Here is a 22,874-nt window from a genome sequence, read left to right on the forward strand (position 1 = left end):
GCATCATTCGCAAATTCAAGGCAAAGGGCACTGTTGAAACGCTACCTGGTCGTGGCAGAAAGAAGATGCTGACTTCGACTGCTGTGCGCTACCTGAAGCGTAGAGTGGAGAGAAGTCCCCGTGTGACTGCTGAGGAACTGAGAAAAGATTTGTCAGATGTGGGTACAGAAGTTTCAGCCCAGACAATAAGACGCACACTGCGTAATGAAGGCCTCCGTGCCAGAACTCCCAGGCGTACCCCCTTGCTGTCTCCAAAGAATAAGAAGAGTCGACTGCAGTATGCCAAAAGCCATGTGGACAAACCACAAAAGTTGTGGGATAGTGTTCTGTGGACTGATGAAACAAAATTAGAACTGTTTGGGCCCATGGATCAACGCTATGTTTGGAGGAGGAAGAACAAGGCCTATGATGAAAAGAACACCTTGCCTACTGTGAAGCATGGTGGAGGGTCAATCATGCTTTGGGGCTGTTTTGCTTCTGCAGGTACAGGGAAGCTTCAGCGTGTGCAAGGTACCATGAATTCTCTTCAGTACCAGGAGATATTGGATGGAAACGTGATGCAGTCCGTCACACACCTGAGGCTTGGGAGACGTTGGACCTTTCAACAGGACAATGATCCCAAGCATACCTCCAAGTCCACTAGAGCATGGTTGCAGAGGAAAGGCTGGAACATTTTGGAGTGGCCATCGCAGTCACCAGACTTAAATCCGATTGAGAACCTCTGGTGGGACTTAAAGAAAGCAGTTGCAGTGCGCAAGCCTAAGAATGTGACTGAACTGGAGGCCTTTGCCCATGAAGAATGGGCGAAGATACCCGTAGATCGCTGCAAGACACTTGTGTCAAGCTATGCTTCACGTTTAAAAGCTGTTATAACTGTAAAAGGATGCTGTACTAAGTACTAAGATTGAATGTCACTTGGGGGTTGAATAAAACTGATAATGCTGTGAGCACAGAAAAGACATTTGTGGTTATTTCATTATAACTGTTATGTTATATTTGTCTGACCTACAAGTGCCTCTTTAATGTAAATGTAAGCAAGATGACTGAATGATCAAAAGCAATGTCAAACTGGCCAAAACACTCAATTTCAGTGGGGGTTGAATAATTTTGGACACAACTGTATAAGAAAAAAAAAAAGTCATCCTTTTATATACAGGTGCCTTAGACTTTAAACCACGTTATCGCGAACAGGTAGGAGTATACTGTATGTCACAGATATAAATAATCCCTCTGACTATTCTAATATCAGAAAGCTCCCCAGCTAGTTACCTACAATGACTGTCAGGAGAAAACATCTGAGAACAAATGAGCTCTCTGAGAAGAGACCAGAGCTCTGGGGACTTTGCTATATCTAAGGAACGGTTTATCCTTCCATGAAAGCTCATCCACCGATCATCGTCCCTTCAGAGCCATCATCCCCAACTAGGAGTAGTCATAAACAGACGTGATGATGAGCGATCTGCTTCTGGAACCCTCTCTGTCGGAACCGCTCCTGTGCCAACACACTTCATTGGCTGCTTTCACACGGATGCACTTTTGCTGCAATTTCAGCATGCTACAAATGCAACATAAACGCAATACCTTTAACCCCTCGCCTACAGGGCACTTCTACCCCCTTCCTGTCCAGGCCAATTTCCAGCTTTCAGCGCTGTCGCACTTTGAATGACAATTGCGCAGTCATGCAACACTGTACCCATGTGAAATTTTTATCATATTTTTGAGACAGATAGAGCTTTCTTTTGTTGGTATTTAATCGCCTCTGGGATTTTTATTTTTTCTTAAACAAACCAAAAACCACTGAAAATTTTGAAAAAAAACATTTTTCTTAGTTTTTGTTATACAATTTTGTAAATAAGTGATTTTTCTCCTTCACTGATGTGCGCTGAGGCTGCAGTGATGGGCACTGATAGGCTGCACTGATGGACACTGATGAGGAGGCACTGGTAGGTTGCACTGATGAGCATTGACAGGCATCACTGATGGGCACTGAAAGGCAGCACTGATATATGGCACTGATAGGCGGCACTGACTGGCACTGATAGGTGGAACTGATTGGCACTGATGGGTGACATTGAAAGGCAGCTCAGATGGGCACTGATATGTGGCATTGATGTGGCACTGATGGGCACTGGCACGTGGCACTGATGAGCAGTGACAGGTGGCACTTCTGGGGCCACACTGATCACAGGGCACACTGATCATCAGTACCCTGATGATCAGTGTAGATGTCCCCTCCGCAGAAAGCCGATTACCGGCTCTCCTCTCCTGTCAGCGTGACAGCTCGAGAGGAGAGAAATGCCGATAACCGGCATTTCCATGTTTACATGTCATCAGCTGTGACTGGACACAGCTGATCACATAACTGAGCCGACATCTTTGGCTCTTTCCGTGATACGCTGTGTCCGAGGGACACAGCGCACCAGCAATCGCTGAGCTGCGCATGCGCAGTGAGAATGGAAGGACGTCATATGACATCCTATCAGGACGAGAGAACCACCTTGCGCCCATCATTGTACTATAGGGCGGGCAGAAGGTGGTTAAGGCCCCTTCCACAGGGGCGTTCTGTTTATTTGATCAGTTCAGTCATGTTTCTTCAAAAGAAAAAAACAAATCCGTTTACATCAGTTTTTCATTCATTCTGTTTTTTTTTTTTTTAAAACACTTCGCACCGGCGCCTCCAGGCCCTTTAACCTCCCTAGCGGTCTGATTATGTCCATATTTCTGTGCTCAAAGCGGTACATTTTTTTGCATGGAAATATGTAGTTTTTTATTGTAGGCTGTAATTTTTAGGAATAACTCACTGAAATCTGTCCGAACAAGAGTCTAGTAAACATCCCGGGTATGATAAAACGTGAAACACGAAATCATAAATTATAATTTAATAAATTATCCTAAAAAATAATATAATAATAAATTTAATTCAATAATATAATCAAACCAAAAACACTGAAATGTGAAATAGAGCGCCAAGTTCGCACATCGCTGAGCTCAGTCGCAGAATCGTTTTCAGTGTCTGATGAGGAATTTCCCCCACGAATCATTATCACTCAATTCTGCAAGTGGTTCTGATTTACTATCGCTGTTCTCTAGCCGGTCTAAAACCGCGTCTGACCTAAAGGGACGCTTTTTGGACGCCATGGACGTTTCTCAGTTTCCAGGCAGAAAGAACAGTAAAAATGCAGGCAGGGCGCCGGACAAACCACTCGGGACAAAATGTATGTGAAATGGTTTGATACAGGAATGGAATACTATGTGATTTCAGTGTATTTAGTGAATGTCACATTTTTACATTTTTTAATTTCCCGCCAGTTCTGTCCCCCGTACGCCCGACACTCGCAGGGAACGGAACCCGGAAGACGGATGCCGGCATTGGCCGGAGGACATTGCCGGGGACACTGCAGGGGGGACATCGCGGGAGCGCAGGACAAGGTAAGTGAAGAAGAGATCCCGGAGCAACGCTGCAGTGTATTCCCGAGTGTAGCTCGGGGGGGTTACCGCTTGTGGTGCTGAAACTTTACCCCGAGCTACACTTGGGAATACCACCAGGGGGGTTAAGAGTTTCAGAAGCCAGGAGGTGGGTGGGGTTTTAGGGTTATGTGACCGCCGTGATTCGACGTCACATGATCAGAAAAAGTCCCTCGAAAGGGGAGATTGGGACCTTTCCATGAGTCACGGACATATGAGCTGGGAGCGCGCAGGGCGAGCACTCTCAGCACATATGTATTTTCTAATTGCACGCAAATGTGCGGCTGCTCGGCATCAAGGGGTTAAGGAACAAAAGTAGGGCTTTCTTCCATTTTAAAAAACGGATCTTAAAGCGATTCTAAAGGTTCTTTTTATTTTGTAAAACAACAAACATGTCTATACTTCCCTGCTGTATGTAATGATTTTGCACAGAGCAGCCCAGATCCCTCCTCTTTCCAGGTTCCCCGCAGGCTCTCCTAGGTGCCCCAGCAGCAAGCAGCTTGCTATGGGGGCACCCACTGCTCCGCATGTCCATTCACACACGGCGCTGCGGTTTGGCCCAGCCCCTCTCTCTCCTCATTGGCTGACTGGCTGTGATTGACAGCAGTGGGAGCCAGTGACTCCCGCTTGCTGTCTCAGCCAATGAGGAGGCAGAGACCCAGGACAGCCGAGGCTGTCATTCACATTGCTGGATCACGGTGAGGCTCAGGAAAGTATTGAGGGGGCTGGGGGGCACTGCTGCACACAGCAAGTTTTTTACCTTCATGCATAGAATGCATGAAACCTTCAGTCTTTACAAGCACTTTAACGGAAGCAGATGTAAACGCATGATCATCCACTTACATCCACTAGCCCATAGAAAAACATTGGTGTCCGGTTTTATTCATAAACGGGCAGATGAAAAATGTACATACGGAACGCCCGTGTGACAGGGGTCTAAAGTCTATGGGAATCTTCACTCTACTGCGCCCCAGGTACGGTGCATTTTGAAAGTCCTGGACACTGTATCTATGGTGCAGTTTTTAAAAATCGCACCAAAAATGCAGGTCCCCACTGAAATGATTAGAGAACGAAGCAAAAACACATAAGAAAAGCACCTGCGCCGTGTTTTTGGTGCGTTTTTTTGAGTCATGTACAAGTTTCACAGGTGCATGCTGGGTAATAAGCACCCAGAAAAATACACCTGAAATGTATAAAAAAAAAAAAGCACCAAAAATGCATATGTGATTTTACTGCATTTTTTGCATCACAGCAGTGTGAAAGCAGCCTTATACGCCTTATAAGAATTTATTTAAAGGACAGTTTTACATTTACAGACGTTGTCCTTTAAAGTGATATTAAAAGGGTGTTTTTTTTCCCTTTAAATAACGAAATGTAAAATGAAAACCGTAAATAAAAAATAAATGTATGTCATCACATGGACTTAAAGCGATAAAGTTTTTTTTTTTTTTTTAATAACATACAGGTCAGTTACCTGCTCTGTGTAATGGTTTTGCACAGAGCATCTCCAATTCTGCTCTCCTCAAGTCCCCTGCCGAGGCTCCCCCCCTGCAAGCCGCTTGCTTCAGGGGCACTCATGCATGCTCGCTCCTGAGCCCTGCTCAGTGTGCGCCCAACCTCCCTTCTCACTGGCTGTGATTGACAGCAGTGGGAGCCAATGGCTCCCAATGCGGTCTCTGCACCAATGAGGAAGCAGAGAGCCAAAGAGCATTTGCTCTTGTGCACATTGCTGGATTGAGATCAAGCCCAGGTAGGTGTATGGGGGGGGGGGTATTGGAGAGCTGCATGCAGAAGGTTTTGGTTTTTTTTACGTCAATGCATGGAATGCATGAAAGCAAAAAAAACATAGGTTGTAGTGTGTAACCTGCTCCAGTACATGTGTTCTGTAACCCCTGATCCCCCCTCCCGCCATGTGACAACGGGTAGGGGATCCACTCCCTGCACCCACAGTCCCATTTTGAAGACACAAGCACAGCCACATCATTCATTCACAGGGATTCTTTAATCAGAAAACAACAAGTCCCATCTGACACCACAGCAGACAGACTTGTTTGAATGGGCCGCCATTGTACGGATTAGCACACTCGTAGACAATTCACACTACCTCCAGCTTACAGAGGAACAGGCTGAAAGGATAAGTTCACCTTTGAAACATGTTACATGTTCCACCCATTTTTAGGGTGGAACATGTAACATGTTCCAGCTCCTGCAGCGCTCCCCTCAATCCATCCCCTCCCTTTTACAGCAGATCAGGGATCTTCTCTCCACACCAACTGTCAGACTTTGAAAACAGCGCAGCCGTGTGACCACATTATTATTATACAGTATTTATAAAGCGCCAATAGTTGGCTCAGCGCTGTACATTACAAAGGGGGACAGAACATGTGACAGAACAATACCAATACAATGCAACACATGAGGGGATCGAGGGCCCTGCTCCTTGGAGCTTACGATCTAGGAGGGAGGGGATGGTGGTACAGGAGGAGATAGCTGTGGGGGATGGGGTGGTAGGAAGAGTGGAGGAGGTTGGCAGGTTAGCAGGGGGTGGGGTAGGCTTCCCTGAAGAGATGGGTTTTCAGGGTGCGCCTAAAGGAGAGGAGAGTAGGTGATAATCTGATGGGTGGGGGCAAGGAGTTCCAGAGGATGGGTGACACCCTGGAGAAGTCCTGGAGGCGGGCATGGGAGGAGGAGACCAGGGAACTAGAGAGAAGGAGGTCTTGTGAGGAGCGGAGTGTGCGTGTTGGGCGGTACTTGGATATTAGGTCGGTGATGTAGTTCGGGGCAGTATGGTGGACAGCTTTGTACGTCAGTGTTAGGATTTTGAATTTGATCCGTTGCGCAATCGGAAGCCAGTGGAGGGATTGGCAGAGGGGGGTGGCGGAGATGGAGCGGTTGGAAAGGTGAATGAGTCTGGCAGCCGTATTCAGGATGGACTGAAGCGGGGATAGCCTGTGGTGAGGCAGGCCAGTGAGGAGGGAGTTGCAGTAGTCGAGTCGTGATATGATGAGGGAGTGGATGAGCTGTTTAGTGGTTTCTGGGGTTAGGAACGTGCGGATTTTGGCGATGTTGCGGAGGTGGAGGCGGCACGAGTTTGTTAAAGATTGGACTTGGGGCTGGAAGGATAGGTTGGAGTCCAGAATGACACCCAGTACTCTGGCCTGCGGGGCGGGTTTGATGGTGGCGTTGTTGGCCGTATCATTCACTCAAAGAGTTCTATGAATGAATTAACTACATCTACTGACATGTGTAAACATGTGACATTTGATCTCCAATCCCAGAAGACGCCAAATTTTGGAGAAACGCGTCGTTAGAGCTTTCTGAGACGTCACCACGTTCCGGCCGGTGGTCTGACGCCGCAGAAATTTTACATTTGTATACTGCTTTTATGCACCTTATCTATGTAAGTGCAATACTTTAACCATTTCCAGTCCGGACACTTTCCCCCCCTTCCTGCCCAGGCCAATTTTCAGCTTTCAGCGCTATCACACTTTGAATGACAATTGCGCGGTCATGCAACACTGTACCCATATGAATTTGTTAGCATTTTTTTGAGACAGATAAAACTTTATTTTGGTGGTATTTATTCACCACTGGGATTTTTATTTTTTTTGCTATATAAATGAAAAAGTCCAAAAACTTTGAAAAAAAGGCGTTTTTCTTATAAAATTTTGCAAATAAACAATCTTTCTTCATAAATCTTCAAAATTTAGTCGGTTATCTTTTTAGTAAAAAAAAATAAAATAACCCAAATTAGTTTATAACCAAAAATTATAATTTAAAAAAAAAGTTTTTACATATTTAGTTAATTTTTATTTATATTATTTATGTTTTTTTTTACATACTGTCACCCTAGCAGTATAGTGTCACCATAGTGACACTGTACTACTTGTGGGGGGGTGAAGATTTTTTTTTTTTTTTTTTACACCGATTGCTTTTACACCCATAAAGCCTGTGAAAGCAGTCATTTCTCCTCTCTGGCTGCATTCTTGCAGCCATTGAGAAATAATGTGTGATCTGTGATTGGTCACAGCTTGTCACATGGTACAAGGCTGTTGTGAATAGCCCTGTACCATGTGACCTCGGTGATCATTCACAGATTTCACTAGTAGTAAGCAATGATGTCAGAAGTGACATCTTGTTTACTACTGTTCATGTGATCACTGATTGGCCAATCAGTGATCACATGATCGGGACCTCACATAGAGGTCCCGTACAACGATCGGAGGACACAGCGGGCGTCGGATCGCGGTGCCGCAGGCTCCCAGGGGGCGCGCACAGCCTGAAAATGTGGGTGCCATTTATAAACGGCAACCCGATCCTGCACCGCTCCCGTCCGGCCGTTTATGTACATGGGCCAGAAGGAAAGTGGTTAATAAATCTTTTGTTAGTTTATCAGGTCGTACCAGGGGAAGACTGACAACTTATGGGGCCCCCGGGCAATAGGGGATCATGGGGCCCGTGTCCTTGCTCAAAAAAAGCCTATGAAAAAGGTACCAGGGGCATCTCATGGGGCCCCCTACTGACCCCGGGCCCTCGGACAGTGCCCAAGTTTCCAAATGGTCAGTCCGCCCCTGGGTCGTACTATGAAGTTTCTTCTTTTGTTTTAAACCTTTCCTTACATGGTGTGGAGAGCTGTTTGGTGTGAGGAATCCGTCGAGGTGAACCTGCAGTTGTTCATTCATCTCCTTGATTCTGCTAACATGGGTGTCAGTGTTGGATCTGAACACCATCTGCTCGTTTGATCTCTTGATTGGAGATCAATGTGTGTGGTAAGAGGCTGATTTTTCTGTTGTGGCAAGCACTTGGGGACACCTATACACTTCTGTTGGAAGATTTTTCAGCATGCAGCACCGGATTTGGGACTTTTCTGTTTATTCACTTTATCAATTTGGACTTTTTATAGTACTTTAGCAATATATTTTTTTGCCATATAATCATTTATTAATATTTTGTGGATATATTGATTTTAGATATTGTATTTGATTGTTTAGTGTACAGCGCAATCGCTTTATATATGAACTACATGTACTGACAGCCTTTGTGGCTGACGGCTTGAAGTTTTCAATGAATGAAGGGGGCGCTGGTGAGCTCTCTAATAATTCATTAATTCTTCCTGTCCGTGTAACTGCCTGTAGAAGCAGACAGCTTACATTGACAGTCTGCAGGAGCTTTGTATTGTACCCGTGACCTTTGATTGTGGGTCCAATGCTTTACAGCAGGGGTCTCCAAGCTGCAGTCCGAGGGCCGGATGTGGCCCTTGCTATCCTTTTGTCTGGCCCATGGGACACTATTCCTTCAACTGAGACCAACAATGGGGCAGTACTTCTTCCCATGATACCAGTAATGGTGTATCATTCTTCCTACTAATACCAATGGTGGGGCACTCCTCCTCCCACTGACCAACAACCCTGAGGCCATGTTTATTCTCACTGATGCTGGGGCCCAGGACATTTATTGTCCCCACTGGTCCTAATCGGGCCCTCCTAAAGTCTGATGAACAGTATACTGTCCCTTTGTTTGAAAAGTTTGGAGACCCCTGTGTAACGGAACTGGACCTCGACTGCATCAGGGTATTTCCGTTAGACTCCCGCTTCCCTGTCCGAACACAGATCCACGGACACCACCGCTGACCATACAAGACGAGACAGCACCAGACTTGTATTAAAACAGGAAATGGACGGCTTTATTTTAATACAGACACAAGATATATACACAGGGTGGGGCAATACATTTAGTAACAAGAGACACACTGCTGACACCTCCCACCAAGCCAATACACAAACACATACATCCCATAATAGTTTGCTCCCAAGCAAGACACAATAGAACAATGGGACCACTTGGCAGAAAACAATGAACAACCCCCACACCCCACCTATACATGTCTACACAATATCAGGACATTCCACCCTGTACCCCTAACAGGCACAGGGTGAGTTGTGGTGAAACTGTTCTGCCTGGGCATCCTCGTGCGGATTGATGCGTCTCAGCCAATGGTCCCCTTGACCAGCAAGTCTTCCAGTGCTCTGCCAAGGCAGGTATTAGAGCTCAAAGACAATCCTTCCCTGCTATCCCACACCATGAGTCGGAACTTCATGTAGGGTGAAATGACACAATAGAACAATGGGACCACGTGGCAGTAAACAATGAACAACCCCCACACCCCTCCTATACATGTCTACACAATATCAGGACATTCCACCCTGTACCCCTAACAGGCACAGGGTGACTTACACATAATAGGGATATGGGGAGCTGAGACAGGGGTCTCTCCACCTCTCCAAAGTGAGCTGGGTTCCATGGGCCCCCCACCCAAAGTCACTCCCGTCACACCCTGCTTTACAGGCTCCTAATAATAATAATTAAAAAAAAAAATAATAATAAATGCACATTTTTTAATCTGCAAAAAAGAAAAACGTGCATTTATTTATTTATTTGTTTTTTTTTAAAGGCGAACTTCTCCTTGAAAGCTGGAGGAAGACAGGACCCTGAAATTGCACCCGTGATCTGCTGATTGTGGGTGCAACACTTTGCAGGCTCCTGTTGCAAAAAAAATAACATATACATTTTATAACCTGCAAAAATGCGCAGTTATTTTTAGTAAAAAGGTGAGCTTAGCCCTCAAGGTTATTTTCAGAGTTTTTTTTTACTGCTAAAAATATTTACAAAAATAATGTTTGCTTACCGGCTTTATAAGATACTGCATTGGTTTTAGCAACTGACTTTTTGTAGCAGAGGTACACAGCTGAGCCCCACTGAAAACAGAGGAAAACACCAAAATAAGGAACAGTATATGATCAGAACATCCATCTAACAAGCAGGCTATTTATAGCAACACAAAGCTTTTTTTTTTTACATTAAGAAAAAAAAACAAAAAAACAAAAAAAAGCAGACATCACAGTTATATTCAGCAGCCACAATTAGTAGGTTTTCTTAGCTGCACAATTCTTTGTTAAACCAGAAAATGCTGAAATCTAAGATGTAAGGTTCAATAACATGACATTCTCAAACAGTGCAGAGAAGTTTCATGTTGTTTAGATATCTTTCTGATATATATTTGTATATATATATATAATTTATTTATTTCAGGTACTTATTTATCGCCATCAATGTACTCCGCGCTTTACATATATATTGTACATTCACATCAGTCCCTAACCCTCAAGGGGCGTACAATCTAAGGTCCCTAACTCACATTCATACATACACATACTAGGGACAATAGTCACATAGACAGGAGCCAATTAACCTACCAGCATGTCTTTGGAGTGTGGAAGGAAACCTACGCAGGCACAGATAGAACATGCAAACTCCAGGCAGGTGGTACCGTGGTTGGGATTCGAACCAATGGCCCTAGTGCTGCCAGGCGGAAGTGCTAACCATTTAGCCACTGTGCTGCCCATTATATAGGGGCAGCACAGTATGTATACACACACACTATGTTGTCAAAAGTATTGGTCGGCCGGCCTTTCCACACACATGACCATTAATGGCCCCCCAGTCTTAGTCCGTAGGGTTCAATATGGAGTTGGCCCCGCCCTTTGCAGCTATAACAGCTTCAACTCTTCTGGGAAGGCCGTCCACAAGGTTTAGGAGGGTGTCTATGGGAAGGTTGGACCATTCTTCCAGAAGCACATTTGTCAGGTCAGGCACTGATGTCGGGGGAGGAGGCCTGGCTCGCAGTCTCCGCTCTAATTCATCCCAAAGGTGTTCTATGGGGTTGAGGTCAGGACTCTGTGCAGGACAGTCAAGTTCCTCCACCCCAAACTGGCTCCTCCATGTCTTTATGGACCTTGCTTTGTGCACTGGTGCGCAGTCATGTTGGAACAGGAAGGGGCCATCCCCAAACTCTTCCCACAAAGTTGGGAGCATGAAATTGTCCAAAATATCATCTTGAGAGTTCCCTTCACTGGAACTAGGGGGCCAAGTCCAACCCCTGAAAAACAACCCCTCACCATAATCCCCCCTCCACCAAACTTTACACTTGGCACAATGCAGTCAGGCAAGTACCGTTCTCCTGGCCACCGCCAAACCCAGACACGTCCATCAGATTGCCAGACAGAGAAGCGTGATTGGTCACTCCAGAGAACACGTCTCCACTGCTCTAGAGTCCAGTGGCGGCGTGCTTTACACCACGGCATCTGACGCTTTGCATTGCACTTGGTGATGTAAGGCTTGGATTCAGCTGCTCGGCCATGGAAACCCATTCCATGAAGCTCTCTACACACTGTTGTTGGGCTCATCTGAAGGCCACACCAAGTTTGGAGGTCTTTAGCTATTGACTCTGCAGACAGTTGGTGACTTCTGCGCACTGTGCGCTTCAGCATGCGCTGACCCCGTCCTGTCATGTGACGTGGCCTACCATTTGGTGGCTGAGTTGCTGTTGTTCCCAGTTGCTTCCACTTTGTTATAATCCCACTAACAGCTGACTGTGGAATGTTTAGTAGCCAGGAAATGTCACGGATGGACTTATTGCCCAGGTGGCCACCTATCACGGGACCACGCTTGGAGTCACTGAGCTCCTGAGAGTGACCCATTCTTCCACCAATGTTTGTAGAAGCAGTCTGCATGCCTAGGGGCTTGACTGTATACACCTGTGTCCATGGAGGGGATTGGAACACCTGAATCACATGATTGGGAGGGCGGGGCCAATATTTTTGGCAACATAGTGTATCTTTCTCTCTCATATATACAGTTGTGTCCAAAATTATTCAACCCCCAATGCTGTAAAGGGGTTTAGGGACTATAGTGTACATTTGGAATTGTATTCAGAATCAAATCCTACAAGGACGTTGTAACTACCCAAATGCAACTAAAATGACATCAATTGTTTATGTAATACAGTAGTAAATGGTTCTTATGTGGTTTCTTCATTGCCACAATTATTCAACCCCTTAAAGACTACCACTCTGAAGAACAGAGGTTCATACAGGTGCTTTCCATCAGGTATTGAAAACACCTGTGGATGTCACCGAGCAGCAATCAAGCATAATAAGCACCAATTAGGCAGCTTTAAAATGACTGTGATACTCAGCTCCTTCTAGACATTTACTGGTGTGGTTACAAACATGGTGAAGGCAAGAGAATGGTCCAGGAAGACAAGAGAAGAGGTGATTTCTCTTCACAGGAAGGGCAATGGCTATAAGAAGATTGCAAAGATGTTAAACATACCAAGAGACACCTTAGGAAGCATCATTCGCAAATTCAAGGCAAAGGGCACTGTTGAAACGCTACCTGGTCGTGGCAGAAAGAAGATGCTGACTTCGACTGCTGTGCGCTACCTGAAGCGTAGAGTGGAGAGAAGTCCCCGTGTGACTGCTGAGGAACTGAGAAAAGATTTGTCAGATGTGGGTACAGAAGTTTCAGCCCAGACAATAAGACGCACACTGCGTAATGAAGGCCTCCGTGCCAGAACTCCCAGGCGTACCCCCTTGCTGTCTCCAAAGAATAAGAAGAGTCGACTGCAGTATGCCAAAAGCCATGTGGACAAACCACAAAAGTTGTGGGATAGTGTTCTGTGGACTGATGAAACAAAATTAGAACTGTTTGGGCCCATGGATCAACGCTATGTTTGGAGGAGGAAGAACAAGGCCTATGATGAAAAGAACACCTTGCCTACTGTGAAGCATGGTGGAGGGTCAATCATGCTTTGGGGCTGTTTTGCTTCTGCAGGTACAGGGAAGCTTCAGCGTGTGCAAGGTACCATGAATTCTCTTCAGTACCAGGAGATATTGGATGGAAACGTGATGCAGTCCGTCACACACCTGAGGCTTGGGAGACGTTGGACCTTTCAACAGGACAATGATCCCAAGCATACCTCCAAGTCCACTAGAGCATGGTTGCAGAGGAAAGGCTGGAACATTTTGGAGTGGCCATCGCAGTCACCAGACTTAAATCCGATTGAGAACCTCTGGTGGGACTTAAAGAAAGCAGTTGCAGTGCGCAAGCCTAAGAATGTGACTGAACTGGAGGCCTTTGCCCATGAAGAATGGGCGAAGATACCCGTAGATCGCTGCAAGACACTTGTGTCAAGCTATGCTTCACGTTTAAAAGCTGTTATAACTGTAAAAGGATGCTGTACTAAGTACTAAGATTGAATGTCACTTGGGGGTTGAATAAAACTGATAATGCTGTGAGCACAGAAAAGACATTTGTGGTTATTTCATTATAACTGTTATGTTATATTTGTCTGACCTACAAGTGCCTCTTTAATGTAAATGTAAGCAAGATGACTGAATGATCAAAAGCAATGTCAAACTGGCCAAAACACTCAATTTCAGTGGGGGTTGAATAATTTTGGACACAACTGTATATATATATATAGACCTGGTTTAACAGGCGGCACAGTGGCTTAGTGGTTAGCACGTTTGCCTTGCAGTAAATGGGTCATGGGTTCAATTCCCACCCATGGCGCCTCCTGCATGGAGTTTGCATGTTCTCCCTGTGCTTGCATGAGTTTCCGCCGGGTACTCCGGTTTCCTCCCACACTCCAAAGACATGCTGGTAGGTGAATTGGCTCCTCTCTAAATTGTGCCTAATATGTGTATGTATGAATGTGAGTTAGGGACCTTAGATTGTACATCCCTTGAGGGTTAGGGACTGATGTGAATGTACAATATATACAGATATCAAAGTACCTGAAATAAATAAACCTGTGTCAGTTGGTCTCTCCCATTCTGCTCAGTCAGGTTCTAGGTTCACGTGCATAAGCTCTTTCACTGAATTTATATTCCGTTTCCGCCACCCCCTCTGCCAATCCCTCCACTGGCTCCCGATTGCCCAACGGATAAAATTCAAAATGCTAACATTGACTAAGAAGGCTGTTCATAACACTGCCCCAAACTACATCACCGATCTGACATCCAAATACCACCCAAAACGCACTCTCTGCTCCTCACAAGACCTTCTACTCTCTAGTTCCCTGGTCTCCTCCTCCCATGCCCGTCTCCAGGGCTTCCCCCATTCTCTGGAACTCCCTACCCCAATCCATCAGACTGTCACCTCCTCTCCTCACCTTTAGGCGCACCCTGAAAACCCATCTCTTCAAGGAAGCCTACCCCACCCTCAGCTAATTACTGAACTCCTCCACTCTACCTTCCACTCCATCCCCCACAGCTATCTCCTCCTGTGCCACCATCCCCTCCCTCCTAGATTGTAAGCTCCAAGGAGCAGGGCCCTCGAACCCCTCGTGTATTGAATCGTATTGTTCCTGTGCTGCCTCGTGTATTGTCTCCCATTGTAATGTACAGCGCTGAGCAAACCGTTGGCACCATATAAATCCTGTATAATAATAATAATTTACACAGAGATCCCAGAGGGTCAGGAGCGCTCAACTATCAAAGCACTGAGGTCTGTATGTAATAAAGTGAACAAACAAAATCATCCTTCTGATGAAGAGAGAGCTGACTTACAGGTAGCTGCACTTCCCAGGAACAGGTTGAACGCTGAGAATCAATATTTGCAGTTGACACTGAACACCAGGAGATAAAAGATTTACCATTTAAACTGTTCTATAAATACAAGGACTGTACCGAAAGTGATGCAAAAGTGCGTATAACTTTTTTTTAACTTACGTAGGTTGCTCAAATTTCACATGTTGGTGGAGTAACTCTTCCTCTATAGAAGGGGTGTTCAACCTGCGGCCCTCAGAGCCCTCTGATGTGGCACTCGACCTCAAACAATGGAAGCGCAATGCCCACTGTCTACAACCTATTGTGATCTGGGATTGATGACCCCCCCATCCCAGTGCAGTAGAGTTCATTGAGCCGGCAGCGGAGGAAGCAGGCGGCCGCGGAGAGCACTGGAGCCACATAAGCAGATGTTTCCTCTAGCACCGCCTCCAGTCCCAGGTGGAGGGATACCAAGCGCACTTCACCTGGGACTGTCCTAGCAGCCTGGAGAGCAATGCCAGCAGAAGATGGAAGAGAGAAGAAAAAAAAAAGGGTCAATGTATTAACCGCTTCAATACCGGACACTTTCACCCCCTTCCAGTCCAGGCCAATTTGCAGCTTTCAGTGTTATCACACTTTGAATGACAATTGCGCGGTCATGCAACACTGTACCCATATGAATTTTTTAGCATTTTTTTGAGACAGATAAAACTTTATTTTGGTGGTATTTATTCACCACTGGGATTTTAATTTTTTTTGCTATATAAATTAAAGTTTTTCAAGTAAATAATCTTTTTTCATAAATCTTGGCCAAAATGTATTCATCTATCTTTTAAAAAAAAAAAACCAACTTAGTTTATAACCAAAACTTATACAGTTTTACTTTATTTTTTATATTTGTTTTTTTTTTAACATACTGTCACCCTAGCAGTACAGTGCCACCATAGTGACACTGTACTACTTGTGGGGGGTGATGAAGATTTTTATTTTTTTTTTTTTTACACTGATTGCTTTTACACCCATAAAGGCTGTAAAAGCAATAATTTCTCCTTCTCTCTCGCTGCATTCCTGCAGCCATTGAGAAATACTGTGCAAGCTGTGATTGGTCACAGCTTGTCACATGGTACAAGGCTGTTGTGAATAGCCCTGTACTATGTGATCTCTGTGATCATTCACAGATTTCACAAGTGGCAAGCAATGTCAGAAGTGACATCTTGTTTACTACTGTTCATGTGATCACCGATTGGCCAATCACTGATCACATGATTGGGACTTCACACAGAGGTCCCGTACAGCGATTGTTGTTCTGCTGTGTCCTCCGGACACAGCGGGCACCGGATCGCAGTGCCGCACACTCCCAGGGAGCGTGCACAGCCTGAAAATGCGGGTGCCGTTTATGAACGGCAACCCTCTCCTGCACTGCTCCCGTCCGGCCGTTTATGTACATGAGGGGGACGGGAAGTGGTTAATAAATCTTTTGTTAGTTTATCGGGTCGTACTATGAAGTTTCTTCTTTTGTTTTAAACCTTTCCTTACATGGTGTGGAAAGCTGTTTGGTGTGAGGAATCCATCGAGGTGAACCTGCAGTTGTTCATTCATCTCCTTGATACTGCTAACATGGATGTCAGTGTTGGATCTGAACACCATCTGCTCGTTTGATCTCTTGATTGGAGATCAATGTGTGTACCATGTGATCTCTGTGGTCATTCACAAATTTCACAAGTAGTAAGCAATGATGTCAGGAAGTGACATCTTGTTTACTACTATTCATGTGATCACTGATTGGCCAATCAGTGATGACATGAATCGTGACCTCACACAGAGGTCCCGTACAGCGATCTGTGTTCCGCTGTGTCCTCTGCATTCCCCTGCATCGGCAGCGCTCCCATCCAGCCGTTTATTGACATGGGCCAGACAGGAGGAGATTAAACATCACATAAATGCGCTTTTGCAATGGGCATATTAGCACCTATAAAAGGGTTACCAGCTATTAGGCTGCTTTCACACTGATCTGCGGGTGAGCTGCACTGAGCTATAGACTCCTATTATATCCTGCGGATTTGGTGAGCTTTCAGATATATCTGCAAGATATAATAGAAGTCTATGGAAAAAGTATATCTAACCGGCAGGGGCACTACGTTGTACCCACGCAGGTCAATAAAGGATTCCAAGCAGAAGCAATGTGCCATCATTGAGTTCTTGATGAAGGAAAGATGCAGGCTGTCCCACATCCACAGGTTGGGCACCCCTGATGTAGTCTGTAGGAAAAGTATAGAGTCCACAAACTGGGGGATATATCTGAAAATCAATCAATCCTGAAGTACTGACGGCCAATCTCAATTCTTGAGGCCCCAAAACATCAGGACAGTACAAACGCCCCCCAAATGATCCCTTTTTGGAAAGTGGACAGTCTGAGGTATTTAGTAACAGGCATGGTGAGTTTTTTTTTTGAAGTTGTCATTTTTTGGAAAATAAAGAAATGAAAAACATTTTTTTCACCGTAACATCCTGTCAGTAGTGCACTACGGTGTCATCATATAACTGGTGCGGCGGTGATCAGGGACACTGACTCTTGACAGTATGAAAAAAAAAACAACTTTATTTACAATTTTTTTTTTCTCAAACCCTGTGACCATAGTAATATAATGAGACCGTAGTAATATAATGTGACCATAGTAATATAATGAGACCATAGTAATATAATGTGACCGTAGTAATATAATGTGACCGTAGTAATATAATGTGTCCGTAGTAATATAATGAGACCATAGTAATATAATGTGACCATAGTAATATAATGTGACCGTAGTAATATAATGTGACCATAGTAATATAATGTGACCATAGTAATATAATGTGTCCGTAGTAATATAATGTGTCCGTAGTAATATAATGTGACCATAGTAATATAATGTGACCATAGTAATATAATGTGACCGTAGTAATATAATGTGACCGTAGTAATATAATGTGACCGTAGTAATATAATGTCACCGTAGTAATATAATGTCTCCATAGTAATATAATGAGACCATAGTAATATAATGTGACCATAGTAATATAATGTGACCGTAGTAATATAATGTGACCATAGTAATATAATGTGACCGTAGTAATATAATGTGACCATAGTAATATAATGTGACCGTAGTAATATAATGTGACCATAGTAATATAATGTGTCCATAGTAATATAATGTGTCCGTAGTAATACAATGTGACCATAGTAATATAATGTCACCATAGTAATATAATGTGACCATAGTAATATAATGTGACCATAGTAATATAATGTCACCGTAGTAATATAATGTGACCATAGTAATATAATCTGTCCATAGTAATATAATGAGACCGTAGTAATATAATGTCACCATAGTAATATAATGTGACCATAGTAATATAATGAGACCGTAGTAATATAATGTCACCATAGTAATATAATGTGTCCATAGTAATATAATGTCACCATAGTAATACAATGTGACCATAGTAATATAATGTGACCATAGTAATATAATGTCACCATAGTAATATAATGTGACCATAGTAATATAATGAGACCGTAGTAATATAATGTCACCATAGTAATATAATGTCACCATAGTAATATAATGTGACCGTAGTAATATAATGTGACCGTAGTAACATTGTACTAGTCTGGGGAAGTGATCTGTTTTTTTTCTGCACATTATTATTATTATTATTATACAGTATTTATAAAGCGCCAATAGTTCGCTCAGCGCTGTACATTACAAAGGGGGACAGAACTTGTGACAGAACAATACCAATACAATGCAAAACATGAGGGGATCGAGGGCCCTGCTCTTTGGAGCTTACAATCTAGGATGATGTGAAGTTCACTGTTACAGGCAAGCATTTACCTGAATGAAATCGATCCATTCAGTGTATATTGTTGTGATTAGCTGTGATTGGCCTCAGCTAATAACATGGCACAGATGGGCAGGGGCGTATTTACCACAAGGCAAACAAGGCATTTGCCTAGGGCGGCATTTTTTAGGGGGGCAGCGACATTTTTCAGGGGGGCAGCGCCGGTCCCCGAAAGAAGGGATGGAAGAAGGGACACACGCAGCATGGGGGCCAGGTGGGATCCAAGAGAGGCTGTGGGCTGCTTGATGGTGTATGCAGAGCCTGACTCTTGTTCTCGGGGATGTCTGGAGCTGTGAAGGTGAGTGTCTTCTATTTCGCCGGGTGGTGGGGTTGGGGTTGGAGGTTGCCACTGTAGGGGGGGGGCGGTAGTAGTGGAAGGCTCTCTCGGGTGGTGGGGGTGGGGCTGGGGTGGTGTTGGTCAATGTCAGGCTTTCTTTACAACTTACCTTTTCGTGGAGCAGGTCCGGTGTCACCCCGTATAGGTTGCATGTCTGGAGCTGTGAAGGTGAGTGTCTTCTCTCTCTCGCCAGGGTGGGTGGGGGGGTTGTCCAGTGCATTGGGGGGCGTTAGCAGTGGAAGTATCTCTTGGATGTGGGGGCTGGGATGGTGTTGGTCAATGTCAGGCTCTCTTCGTGGGGGAGGAGGGTGTTGGTTGGTGTCAGGGCCTCTCCATGAAAGGGGAAAGCCAAGTTTTGTGTTGCCTAGGGCAGCACAAAACCTAAATACACAACTGCAGATGGGCTGTGTCTGTACCATGTGATCACTGTGATCAATCACAGCTAGCAACACAATTGTATACAATGGATGGCATAAAAGGAAGCCATCCATTGTTTACAATTGTCATGTGACCTGCTGTTAGTAGTCAGAGCAGTCACATGGTACAGGCAATGGGCTAGTACACAGATCGATCATTGGCTGTGTCCGATGGACACAGCCGGTAACAGATCTTGCAGCAGCGTGAGAGGCGGCGATCCAGGAGGACGTCATATGACACCCATCCGGATCTACAAAAGTCCCACTCGGCTGTCATTTTGCTATTGGCCGGGCTGGAACTGGTTAAACAACGTCATCCATCTGTGCCCGATGCTCTTGTCAATGCGGTCATCTCCATACCATTCTGTAGCCTTCTGTGGATGTTGGGCAGCTTGCACCCCTCCATCAAGAACTCACTTCTGCTTGGAATCCGTTACCTTTAATAACCTTTTTGAAGAGTGAGGGCGGTTTAAGTGATTAGGTAACAGGTCGCGGGACCCAATGAAATGGTTCCAAATTTGAAATTTATAATTTTGAACAACAAAATAAACATTTTCCTCCTGAAGCCGCTGAACGCTAGTGGGATGGACAGGAGGAGAAGCGGGCTTTCAGCGGTTGCTGTATATGCCGCCCATGGGCGGACTGACAACTCATGGGGCCCCCGGGCAATAGGGGATCATGGGGCCCCTGTGTCCTTGCCCAAACTCAAAAAAGCCTATAAAAAAAGGTACCAGGGGCATCTCTTGGGGCCCCCTACTGACCCCAGGCCCTCAATAGGGGATCATGGGGCCCCTGTGTCCTTGCCCAAGCTCAAAAAAGTCTATGAAAAAGGTACCAGGAGCATTTCATGGGGCCCCCTACTGACCCCGGGCCCTCGGGCAGTGCCCGAGTTTCCAAATGGTCAGTCCGCCCCTGATGCCGCCCCTGCCCCCCCTTCCGTCCTAGTGTAAAGCAGAATGTGACCAGGAGGCAGCAGGAGCCCCCTGGTCACCATTGCAACCCCTGATGCTACACCAGTGGTTGAAGTGCTCTGGTAAAAAACAAAGTTCAACTACGGGGTTTTACCTCCCCTAAACCGCAAACAAGCAATTACTGTCCTGAGCCCCCTATAAAGCAGCATTCACACTGATGTGCTGCGGTTTACACACACGCAAAGTGCAACTGCAGCTTTCCAATGGCTACCATAGACTTCTATTATATCTTCTGGGTGTGGTGCACTTTCAGAAAGCGAACCAAACCGGCAGTATATAATAAAAGGTGTGCCTCTCTGGTTTGAGGTTGAGAGGGGCCCGTGGGCCACAAGTTGAGCACTCTTGACTTATGTACCGTATTTTTCGCTCCATAAGATGCACTCCCCCAAACCCCCCCCCCCCAAAAATGGGGGTAAATGTCTGTGCGTCTTATGGAGCGAATATTGACCAGGCCTCCCTCCCACGTCACCATGTTAGAATGCCGGGCCAGCCACCAGGGAGGGGGCGGGGCCAGGTCCGGAAGCTCCACTGACCCCGCCCCATGTTGCCTGTATGCTCGAGAGGGAGCTGCTGTAGTAGAAGTTGTGATGTGAGTGGGAGCCCCGCCCCCGGACCTCAGAGAGGATGCTGAGCACGGCTGGCCAGGTATGTCCTTCCCTTGTCCATAGACTGCCTGTGGATTGTTATACCAAACCCTGAGCGGATTATCACAAACTGTACATATGTGCATTGCTGAAAGAACTCCCCTGTACTGTCATCCCCTGTACTGTGTCCGCAGTCTCTGGTCATCCCTGTACTGTGTCCGCAGTCTCTGGTCATCTCCTGTACTGTGTCCGCAGTCTCTGCTCATCTCCTGTACTGTGTCCGCAGTCTCTGGTCATCTCCTGTACTGTGTCTGCAGTCTCTGGTCATCTCCTGTACCGTGTCCGCAGTCTCTGGTCATCTCCTGTACTGTGTCTGCAGTCTCTGGTCATCTCCTGTACTGTGTCTGCAGTCTCTGGTCATCTCCTGTACTGTGTCCGCAGTCTCTGGTCATCCCCTGTACTGTGTCCGCAGTCTCTGGTCATCTCCTGTACTGTGTCCGCAGTCTCTGGTCATCCCTGTACTGTGTCCGCAGTCTCTGGTCATCCCCTGTACTGTGTCCGCAGTCTCTGGTCATCCCCTGTACTGTGTCCGCAGTCTCTGGTCATCCCCTGTACTGTGTCCGCAGTCTCCGGTCATCCCCTGTAATGTGCCCGCAGTCTCCGGTCATCCCCTGTACCGTGTCCGCAGTCTCTGGTCATCTCCGGTACTGTGTCCGCAGTCTCTGGTCATCTCCTCTACTGTGTCCGCAATCTCTGGTCATCTCCTGTACTCTGTCCGCAGTCTCTGGTCATCCCCTGTACTGTGTCCGCAGTCTCCGGTCATCTCCTGTACTGTGTCCGCAGTCTCCGGTCATCTCCTGTACTGTGTCCGCAGTCTCCGGTCATCTCCTGTACTGTGTCCGCAGTCTCTGGTCATCTCCTGTACTATGTCCGCAGTCTCTGGTCATCTCCTGTAGTATGTCCGCAGTCTCTGGTCATCTCCTGTACTGTGTCCGCAGTCTCTGGTCATCTCCTGTACTGTGTCAGCAGTCTCTGGTCATCCCCTGTACTGTGTCCGCAGTCTCTGGTCATCTCCTGTAGTATGTCCGCAGTCTCTGGTCATCTCCTGTACTGTGTCCGCAGTCTCTGGTCATCTCCGGTACTGTGTCCGCAGTCTCTGGTCATCTCCTCTACTGTGTCCGCAATCTCTGGTCATCTCCTGTACTCTGTCCGCAGTCTCTGATCATCTCCTCTACTGTGTCCGCAATCTCCGGTCATCCCCTGTACTATGTCCGCAGTCTCTGATCATCTCCTGTACCGTGTCTGCAGTCTCTGATCATCTCCTGTACTCTGTCCGCAGTCTCTGGTCATCTCCTGTGCTGTCCGCAGTCTCTGGTCATCTCCTGTACTATGTCTGCAGTCTCCGGTCATCCCCTGTACTGTGTCCGCAGTCTCTGGTCATCTCCTGTACTGTGTCCGCAGTCTCTGGTCATCTCCTGTACTGTGTCAGCAGTCTCTGGTCATCCCCTGTACTGTGTCCGCAGTCTCTGGTCATCTCCTGTAGTATGTCCGCAGTCTCTGGTCATCTCCTGTACTATGTCCGCAGTCTCCGGTCATCCCCTGTACTGTGTCCGCAGTCTCTGGTCATCCCCTGTAGTATGTCCGCAGTCTCTGGTCATCTCCTGTACTGTGTCCGCAGTCTCTGGTCATCTCCTGTACTGTGTCAGCAGTCTCTGGTCATCCCCTGTACTGTGTCCGCAGTCTCTGGTCATCTCCTGTAGTATGTCCGCAGTCTCTGGTCATCTCCTGTACTGTGTCAGCAGTCTCTGGTCATCCCCTGT

General features: G+C 46.1%; 1 protein-coding gene across 1 annotated transcript in view; it reads right to left on the reverse strand.

The window, feature by feature from the left end:
• Window positions 1–22,874, reverse strand: part of LOC149432273 (C-myc promoter-binding protein-like) — a gene marked incomplete at both ends in the record, with an annotated part of 73,400 nt that overhangs the window by 49,099 nt on the left and 1,427 nt on the right. Inside the window, one exon of the mRNA XM_089665300.1 lies at window positions 10,151–10,220. Within this exon, the coding sequence (XP_089521426.1) occupies window positions 10,151–10,220 (70 nt within the window). The remainder of the gene's footprint in view (window positions 1–10,150; window positions 10,221–22,874) is intronic.

The sequence above is a fragment of the Staurois parvus genome, unplaced genomic scaffold, assembly GCF_062004578.1.
Source record: "Staurois parvus isolate SC_StPar_1 unplaced genomic scaffold, SC_StPar_1.0 ptg002176l, whole genome shotgun sequence".
Classification (NCBI taxonomy): Eukaryota; Metazoa; Chordata; class Amphibia; order Anura; family Ranidae; genus Staurois; species Staurois parvus.